This window comes from Lepidothrix coronata, unplaced genomic scaffold (assembly GCF_001604755.1).
Source record: "Lepidothrix coronata isolate B3197 unplaced genomic scaffold, Lepidothrix_coronata-1.0 Scaffold405, whole genome shotgun sequence".
NCBI classification, from domain to species: Eukaryota; Metazoa; Chordata; class Aves; order Passeriformes; family Pipridae; genus Lepidothrix; species Lepidothrix coronata.
Window position 1 is genome coordinate 21,678 of NW_016690585.1, and position 8,898 is coordinate 30,575.

General features: G+C 62.4%; 2 protein-coding genes across 2 annotated transcripts in view; both read right to left on the reverse strand.

Annotated features, from left to right (window-relative positions):
* The window catches only part of MTMR11 (myotubularin related protein 11), a 6,285-nt gene extending 4,578 nt beyond the window's left edge, over window positions 1–1,707 (reverse strand). Inside the window, exons 1-5 of the mRNA XM_017839369.1 lie at window positions 1,659–1,707; window positions 1,446–1,561; window positions 858–930; window positions 478–620; window positions 125–384 (exon numbers count right to left, since the gene is read on the reverse strand). Coding sequence (XP_017694858.1) covers window positions 125–384; window positions 478–620; window positions 858–930; window positions 1,446–1,561; window positions 1,659–1,707 — 641 coding nt within the window. The remainder of the gene's footprint in view (window positions 1–124; window positions 385–477; window positions 621–857; window positions 931–1,445; window positions 1,562–1,658) is intronic.
* A 1,768-nt stretch (window positions 1,708–3,475) lies between these two features.
* Window positions 3,476–8,898, reverse strand: part of OTUD7B (OTU deubiquitinase 7B) — a 15,009-nt gene continuing 9,586 nt past the window's right edge. The window contains exons 9-11 of the mRNA XM_017839370.1: window positions 8,876–8,885; window positions 7,979–8,063; window positions 3,476–7,382 (exon numbers count right to left, since the gene is read on the reverse strand). Of these exons, the coding sequence (XP_017694859.1) occupies window positions 6,096–7,382; window positions 7,979–8,063; window positions 8,876–8,885 (1,382 nt within the window). The 3' untranslated portion in view covers window positions 3,476–6,095. The remainder of the gene's footprint in view (window positions 7,383–7,978; window positions 8,064–8,875; window positions 8,886–8,898) is intronic.

Here is an 8,898-nt window from a genome sequence, read left to right on the forward strand (position 1 = left end):
ACAGAGGGGGGGGTTTCCCCACAGCCCTACGTGGCTGATCCCTCTGGGGGGGTGGGAGGTCCGTGCTGTGCCACCCCCCTGGGTGTTGGGGGGCCCAGGACCCCCGTGCCCGGGGAGGCCGTACCTGGGGGCCATGTCGAAGCGCTCGTTGACGACGCTCACCCTCCAGCCCGCGGCACCCAAACGCTCCAGCTCCTCCTCCCAGTCCTGCAGGCTCTCAAAGAGCAGCGTGGCACCCAGGCCTTCCTCCTCCTCATCGCCCTCCTCATCATCCTCCTCTTCCTCCGGGGGGGCCTCGGCAGGGCAGGACCAGCCATCGTGTCCGTCGGTGGCATCCTCTGGCCTCATAGCTGCTTCCCGTGCCTGGGCGATGGCATTGGCCACCTGCGAGGGCAGCCGGGGTGGGGTGTGAGCCCCCCGACCCCCCCAGAACCCAGAGTGAGGGTCCAAAACTTCTGCACTCCCCCCTCGGCTCACCCGGAACGCCTGCAGAGCCAACCCGTTCTCGGGGAAGTGGAAGCGGAGCAGGCGGAAATCCCGGCAGAACACGGCGAGTTCCTCGGGGATGAACTTGAGGGTGGAGGTGGCCGTGAGCACCTTGGGCTTGGAGAAGCTGCTGGCTGGGGGGACACGGGGTGGGGGGAGGCTGTCAGGGCCAGCTGAGACCTGCCCATCATACAGCTCATCATACAGGGCTGAGAGCTGAGACCTGCCCAGCTCATCACACAGGGCTGAGAGCCGAGACCTGCCCAGCTCATCACACAGGGCTGAGAGCTGAGACCTGCCCAGCTCATCACACAGGGCTGAGAGCTGAGACCTGCCCAGCTCATCACACGTGGCCCGCGGTGTCCTGTTACCTGCCACCAGCTCGCGGATGCAGGTCAGGGCCACCTCGTCCTCGGAGCGGAGGAGGCTGTGGGAGCCCGGGGCCTGTGGGAGAGCAGGGAGGGCTGGAAGCTGCCCCGGAGTGTCCCCTCCCGATCCCTGGAAGGGCGGTGGGGATGGATCGGGACCCTACGGCTGTCCCGTGTCCCTCATTCCTTGTTCCTCGTCCCCCACACCGTCCTGCTGCGAGGAGCTCCCGGGACGAACACGGAGGTTCTGCGTTCAACCAGCCAGGGTGGGCTGGGCTGGGGTTGGGATGGAGCTGGAATGGGGCTGAGGTGGAGCTGGCAGGGGGTGTAGATGCAACCAGGATGGGGGGCAGGATGGGGTTGGAGTGAAGCTGGGATGGGGTGGGAAGGGGCTGGCCTGGCGGTCGGGGTGCGGTGGGATGGGGTCGGGAGGGGACAGGGATGCGGTGGGTTGGGGTCGGGATGGGACAGGGATGCGGTGGGATGGGGTCGGGATGGGACAGGGATGCGGTGGGTTTGGGGTCGGGCTGCGGGGGGGCAGCGCGGGGTCCCGCGGTCCCGTTCCCGGTATTCCCGGCGTTCCCGTCGCACCTGGCCGGGCAGGAAGGCGAGGCGGCGGTTGGTGCAGAGCAGCGTTCCCGGGACGGAGCCGCCGCCGTCCCCGCAGCGCTGCCGGGCGCCCGCCGCCTCCTCCAGCACCCGCTCCCCTGCGGGGACCGGCACTGGGTCCGGGGCTCCGAGGGCCCCCAGCCCCCCGAGCCCCACTGGGACCCCCGGACCCCCCGGTCCCGGCCCCGGCCCTACCTGGGAGCCCGGGGAAGGCCGGGCGGCGCCCGCCCGGGGCCCCGTTCATGGCGCAGGGACTTTGGCCGGGCGGGCCCGGAGCGGCGGGGCCGGAGCGGCCGGGAGGGAGCCCGGAGCGCCCGGCCCGGCCCCGGCATCCCGCCCCTCACCCCGGCATCCCGCCCTCCCCCGGCATCCCTGCCCCGGCATCCCGCCCCCCCGGGACCCGGGATTCCACGCGTCCCGACATCCCGACCCTTCCGCTCCCGGCATCCCGCCCCCCGCCATCCCAGCGCCCGGTCCCGGCGGGGGGAAAGCGGGGAGAGCCCAGGCGGATGGTGGAGGGGGGGGTGGAGGGGACAGCCCTGGGGACCCCGTCCAGGGACGGGCCGTTCTGGGGTCCCCGCAGCCCCGGGGACCCCGCCAGGGACGGGCGGTCCTGCGGTCCCCGAGCCCCGGCCCCCCATGAGCGCTGCCCCGGGCAGGGGAACCCCCAAACCCCGTCCCGTCCCCGCAGCGTCTCGGGGGGGCCCCGGGGCCTCTCCCGGGGCCGGGCGGAGCGCGGTGACTCACGGCCCAAGCACGGAGCCTTCTCCTCCCAGCTGGAACAGCGGCTCCCGAGCCGGGCCCACCCGGCCCCCGCCTCGCCGACCCCGCACCCGGCGGCAGGTGGGTGGTGGCCCTGGGGCCACCTGTGCCACCCCCCAAGTGCCAAGAGACCCCCAGGACCCCCAAACCGCAAGGCTGCCAAGGCGGCAGCAGCACCAGCACACGGGGATGTAAATCCTGACACAATCCAGGCTCATGGAAAACCCACCGGAGCACCTTTGGAGCTCCAAATCCCATTTTTGGTGTGTTTCCCCCCGGATTTTTGGGGCAGCCCCAGCCCCGGGGGCTGCAGCTCGTGTGCCCCAGTTTTCCTCCTGCAGGAGAATCACCTGGCGGAGGATCCCGGGGGCTTGGATGGGATTTTGGCTCCGGCACCTGGCAGATGAGAGGAATTTCCTGGAGGCTTTGAGCCGGGAGCTGCTCCACTGCCAGCGCGGGGTCAGCCCGGGCCACCCCAGCAGAAAAAATCCTGGAGGAAAATCGTCCGGCACAGACGTGGCACCGGGCACGGAGCAGCCACTGGGGACACCGGGAGGAAGGGAAAACACCAGGAGCTGGGAGAGAAAATCCCAGTGCACAGAAATCCCACGGGAAGCCGTGCCCAGGGTCCCACCTCCCACAGTCCACCTCCAACCACCCCCAAACCCCGTTTTCCTCTTTCTGAACCCATTTAAAGCTTCAGTGTTTGGACAGCCCATGCTGGGAGGCAGCTGGATTTTATCCCTGGATTTTATCCTGAGGCTGGGGTCAAAAACCAGAGCATCCCTCGGGGTCGTCCTTGGGATGCAGTTGGGGAAAAGGCTCCAAAATCAGCAAGGACAGACAGAAATGGGAGGGAGGGGTGGTTACGGGGTTCTTTTTAAAATCAAAGCCCAGAACTGGTACAGAAATGGAATCACAGAACAAATGGAATAGAAGGAAATAGAAGGAATAGAAGGGGAACTTACCCGCTCCCCAGGAGAGAGGACACTGTGCTCCTCAGTGGACAAGAAAAACCCCAAAATCCCAATAATTGGATGGAGGAGGGGATGAGGAACAGCCCCAGGGAGGGAATTGGGGACCCCCAGCGTGAGGGGAGGAAGGAGCCTCGGCGCTGCCCGGGTGCATCAGCTGTTTTGGGGATGGAGAAGGGGATGAGGAGCAGCCCCAGGAGGGAATTGGGGTCCCCAGGAGGGAATTGGGGTCCCCAGGAGGGGTGAGGGGAGGAAGGAGCCTCAGCACTGCCCGGGTGCATCAGCTGAAGGTTTTTATTGTCAGTGAGTCTGTGGCAGCACAACGAGGCCGCAGGTACAGCCCGACCGCGCCGCTCCAGCCCTGCTCACCAGGAGGCCGAATATCACCAATTAATACGGAATTAATAATAATAATAATAAAAAAAAAGGTTGGTTTTGTTTTTCTTTTCTTTTTTTTTTTGTGAATAAACCACTGCAGAATTAATTCAGGTCACTCGGCGTTAGTGAGACCCAAAGCTGCCCCGGCCTCCCCCGCCGAGGGGGCCGGGGAGCGGCGAAGGTGAATCTCGTTCAATAAAATCAAAGAAAATCCCAAGAACGGGTTTTACACACCCTGAAAGACAAAGTGTTCTTCCACCAGGATCCGATGGCAGCGATTTGAATTCCAACCACACCAGTAAGTGCACTTAGTTTGACCTTGGGGTCACATTGCAGCCTCCCCGTCCCCATCCCAGTGGAAAAATCCCTCCCCGGGGCAGGTTTGGTGCTTTTCCTCCAGGTTTTCTGCATTTTCCCTCTCTCTCCCCGCCCCCCCAAACCCAATAAAGCAGCGAGCGGGTCCGGGTGCTTCCCACCCCCCCCAAAGCCAGCATCCATCGGGATGGATTTAACCAAATTGCAGAGAAATTCTCCCCAAACCCAAGGAACCAGCAGTGAAGTGTCACCCCCCACCTTCCCCCCTGTGCCGTGGGGCATCCCTGCTCCTGGAGCTCCCAGCACAGCTGGAGGATATTCCCAACCCCAAAATAAAGCTGCTGCTCTGATTTTGGGAAAAATGAACACGGGAAACTGGAACTTAAACCCAAGTGCCCACACAACAGTCGAAGGTTTGGTTTGGTTTTAAACCACCTCGGCTCAAAATCCGGGGTGAACCAAGTGGGGGCAGAGCCTGTGGCACATCCCTGCCCCGGGGGTAAAGTCCATCGGAATTCCTGCAGTTTGAGGGAAAAACTGCACTCTCTGGCCTTTGTTCTGAGGCCAGAGGAGCCAGAGGGAGCAGGAGCTTGGGGATTTCATAAAACCAGGGGAAACGACTTAAAACTGGAGTCAAACCATCCCCGGGGCGTTCGAAATTCGGATTTGAAAATTCGTGGGCAAGGGAGCGTTGTTGGGTGGATTCAAAGTGTTGGGATGCCGCTCGGAAAGGCCTTAATCTGAGGGGGTTTAGGTGTAGGAAAGGCCTTAATTCTGGGGGGTTTTAGGTCTAAGTCAACATTTGCAGGGCCAAGCGTAAGGCGTCGGGTGAGCCCCGAGCTCAGCACCCTTCCAGCTCCTCCACCCCATCCCCTATCCCTTCTCCCAGGAAGGGCCACAGGCAGGAGCAGCTCGGGAGGGGGGGGTTGCATAGTTTGGTGCCTTCTGGAAAACAAACCCCAAAATAAAAACAAGGGAATGTCGTAAAGCTCGGGCTGACGGATAGAACTCCTGTTTTATTTCCGTGTGATGGGAAACGCTGCACCTCGCTCTGTGCAGGACTGGGGCCGGTTTGGGAGCTGCAGTTACCAAAAAACCCAAGGAATTCTGTGCAAACTTCGCAGTGCTAAAGTGAATCCCACCCTGGGAGCTGGCGGGGGGGGTGAGGGGGAGGCCGGGATGGGGCTGGGAATGCCGTGGGACATTAGTCACGGGAGGATTTTTACCTTATTGTTCCGCTTTTTAGCCCTGTTATCAAAAATATGGATTAATTCCGCAGCCTAAAGGTCAGTTGGTGGCTCAGCACAACGGAGCCGAGTTAATCGGGATCAGAGGTAGTACGAGTAGCTGTGCTCAAGTACGGAGTTATGCGACCCCCCCGGATTGATTCCCCCCTGCCCTGGGGGGATCTGCCCCACTCCGGCGGGAATTCCTGCCAGGAGACTCCGACCTTCGGTTCTCCCGCGGGCTGGGGCTTCCACACGGGAAAATAAAGCTCCAACCCCTGGAGCGCTGGGAGCTCCCCCTGCCCCAGGAAGTGTTTAAAAAGAGCATTTTAAAACCAGAGCTGAGCCCGTCGGGGGCGGGGGAAGAGCCCGTGGGGGAGGGCAGAGCCCACGGAGGGGCAGAGCCCGAGCCCGCCCTCCCAGCGCTCGGAGCCATCCCGGGGCCGGGCAGGGGGAGTCCGACCCACCCCACCCCACCAGTGTCCAACTCCGACCGTCGCTCAGTACCAGCAAGAAGAAATACAGAATAAAACCAGTGTTAAAAAACTCCATTAAAAGGTTTGTGACGCTCCAACTGGGGCGTTTTCGCTCCGTCCCGGGCGGTCGGGGGCGACGGGAAGGACCCGGCGGGGGCTGCCCCCCCTCACCCTCCCCCCCAGCTCCCAAAGCTTTGGTCTGGTTTATTGAGTTTTTGAGGAATTCTCCCCCCTCACCCTGTGCTCCGACCCGAGCAGCCCCCGCTGTCCCAAGCCATCCCCGGGATTCCTCCTCCTCCCTCGCAGGGGCTCCGGGAAGGCGGGGGCTGGTTTTCCCCTGCCCTCTCCCTCCTGCAGCCCCCTCCATCCCACCAGCCCAATCCCACGATCGCCCGCTCCCGGGAAGGGGGGCGGGGGGGGTGTATAAAACCATAATGGATCTATATTATTGCATTCCCCGTGTTCCAGGGGGCCCAGATCCGCACGGGGGTGGGGGGAGCGTCAGAACCTGTGCACCAGCGCCTCCCGCTCCCGGCGCCGCAGCTCCTCCTTGTAACAGCAGGAACAGAAATTCCCAGTCTCCGGGTGTCCGTAAAAGCTGCAGTTGGGCTGTTTGCACTTGGTCTGCTGGATGTTGTAGAGGGCTCGGCTTCTCGTTTTATCCGCCGTTCCCCCCTTGTCCTGCTCCAGGAATTCCCGGCAGCCGTTGCTGGGGGGGGGGAGGCAGCCGGAGCCCTCGCACTCCGGCGGGAAGGGGGGCTGGATGTCCATGTCCGTGGGGGAGAACCTGCCCGGGTGGGCAGGGCCGGGGGGGCCGGGCCGGGCCTGGTGGTGCCGGGGCAGGGTGGCGTAGGGGGGGAGGCTCCCGCAGGGCCCCCCCGCCAGCTGCCTCCGGCCCTCGGGGCACCCGGGGGGGTGCGGCCCCTCCGCGCTGCCCACGGAGGGCCTGGGGAAGGTGAAAACGCCGGAATAGCCCGTGGGAAAAGCGGCTATTTTAGCGCCCAGGGCTGGCTCCAGGGGCTGGGAGGGGTAGGCGGGGGGCAGCTGGGGGAACACAGGGCCTGGCATCACCTCCTCGCCCCGGTGGGCGCCCGCGTCCCCCTCCGGCTTCTTGGCCGGGGCAGCGCTGCCCAGCGCCTTCTTCTCCGCCTCCTTCTGCCTCTGCTCGGCCAGGAAGCGCTCCTCGGCGTCCAGGAGGTACCTCTGGATCATCTCCTCCTGGAACTGGTGCCGGGTGCTGGTCTTGAGGTGGCCGGCGAAGATGAACTTGCGCTCGCCCTGCATGGCCGCGCGCAGGATGCTCAGGCTCAGCCGCACGTCGCTGCCGTACTTGGAGGGATCCGGCGCCTTCTCCGGGGCCGCTTTCCCCGGGCACGCCTTCTCCGCGGGAGCTGCCAAGTCTCCTGGGGAACATTCCTCTTTGCTGCCTTTCCGTGCCTTCAGGGACCCTTTCTTCTTCTTCTCCAGGGTGTCTCCCTGCCCGTTGCTCAGGCCGCCCTTCACGGCCTTGCTGTGCATCAAGCCCCCCATGTTCTTTTTTAGCTTGCTGCCCAGAGTCTTCCCGAAGCTTCCCAGCTTGTTGGCCACCGAGTCCGCCCGTTTCTTATCCTTTTCCTTCTCCTTTTCCCGCTCTTTCTTTGGTTTCTCCCTGTCCTTGCCTGCCCTCAGGCCCCCGTTGCTGGCAGAGCTGCTGCACACCGACTCCTTGTCCGACTCGCCCGACTCTGCCGCTGAACGAGCGTCGTCCCCTGCAGAGGCCGTGGGGGATTCCGGCTGGGCCAGAGGCGCCTGGGGAAGAAGGAAAGCCAAATATCAAACTCTAGGAATTCCTCGGGTAAGGATTTTCACGTGGAAAGTCAAGCAAAGGAGGTGATGTTGCTTGGAGCACGGAGGGGATGACGTTCAGACACCGAGCGATGCTGCCCTGCACACCCACAGATATCCCCGTGGCACCCTTCCAACCTGGGATATTCTGGGACTTTATGATTTTGTTCTATGATTTGATGACGCTATTCTGGGGTTCTGTAACATCTCCACTGGCTCGAGGTTTCAGGGGCAAAGCCAGTGAAGAGGGGGGAAGATACTTGGTCCCAGTCTCGAGGTGGCTGTAAACCAACAGCTCCTGTTTGTTTGGAGCACGGAGCGTCCCCTTCCCTGCCCTGAGGGGCACGGGGGCTTCTGGGTGGTGTGAAGAGTGAAAACGGGCACGGAAAGCTCTGAGAAAGAGGTGCACACCCACCAAACCGAGTCACTTCCCTGCTCAGAGCAGAACCAGCTGCAAATCCGTCGGGCAGAGCCCCCCAGGTGAGGCCCCACACCAGCTGCCCTGCGGAGAGGAGGGTTAAATAATTCACAGGTAAAGAAGATCCCCCTGGTCCCTTTACCTGCGTGTCACAAGGCAACGTGATCCACCTCACATTCATGTAGCTGTGCAGCAGGTGCAGCTTGGCCTCCAGCGACAGCGTCACGCTGGTGTCACCATGGAGAGGGGAGGGAAACACAAGTTAGAGCCCAGTTTCCAATTCCCACCTGGGTCTCCCCCGTATTTACATTATTCCCTGTGTTTTTGCAGCTTTCCAAACTTTTCAGTGGAACACCAAAGGGAGAAATCAGATTCTCAAGTGTTGGAATTAAAACGCTTCTTCTGCCTCAGCGACAGCAACTGCTGGGACCAAACCATGGTGAGACCTGCCCAAAGTCCAACCCGAGCCAGGCAGGGCCTGGTGGCCACCACTCTCCCCTCTCCAGGGGCCCACGGCACAGGGATTTGGTTGGGAATGGAAAAATACACCTTTTTTGTGGAAATATGATGGAAGATCCTCCACTGCTACACCCAGCCCGGAGCTCCAGGACCTGGAGCATCATCTCTTTACCGTGTGGGAAGGAAGCTCAGGAGATGTCACAGCCCCACCCAAAACGTACCAAAGTGAAGGAGAATGAAGGAAAAGCTGCTCCATCCCCTTGAGCAGTGTCATCCCCTAAGCCCAACCTCCATCCAGCACAAGAAATCCCAGCTGGGGTCAGGGCTGACCCCTCCAGCCCTGACCACTCTGCTCTGTGGATCACCTGGACCCCCTGTGGATCCCCATCCTGGATCCCCTGTGGATCACCAACCCAGATTCCCTATGGATCTCCACCCTGGATCCCCTGTGGATCACCAACCCAGATTCCCTATGGATCTTCACCCTGCATCCCCTGTGGATCACCAACCCAGATTCCCTATGGATCTCCACCCTGGATCCCCTGTGGATCACCAACCCAGATTCCCTATGGATCTTCACCCTGCATCCCCTGTGGATCACCA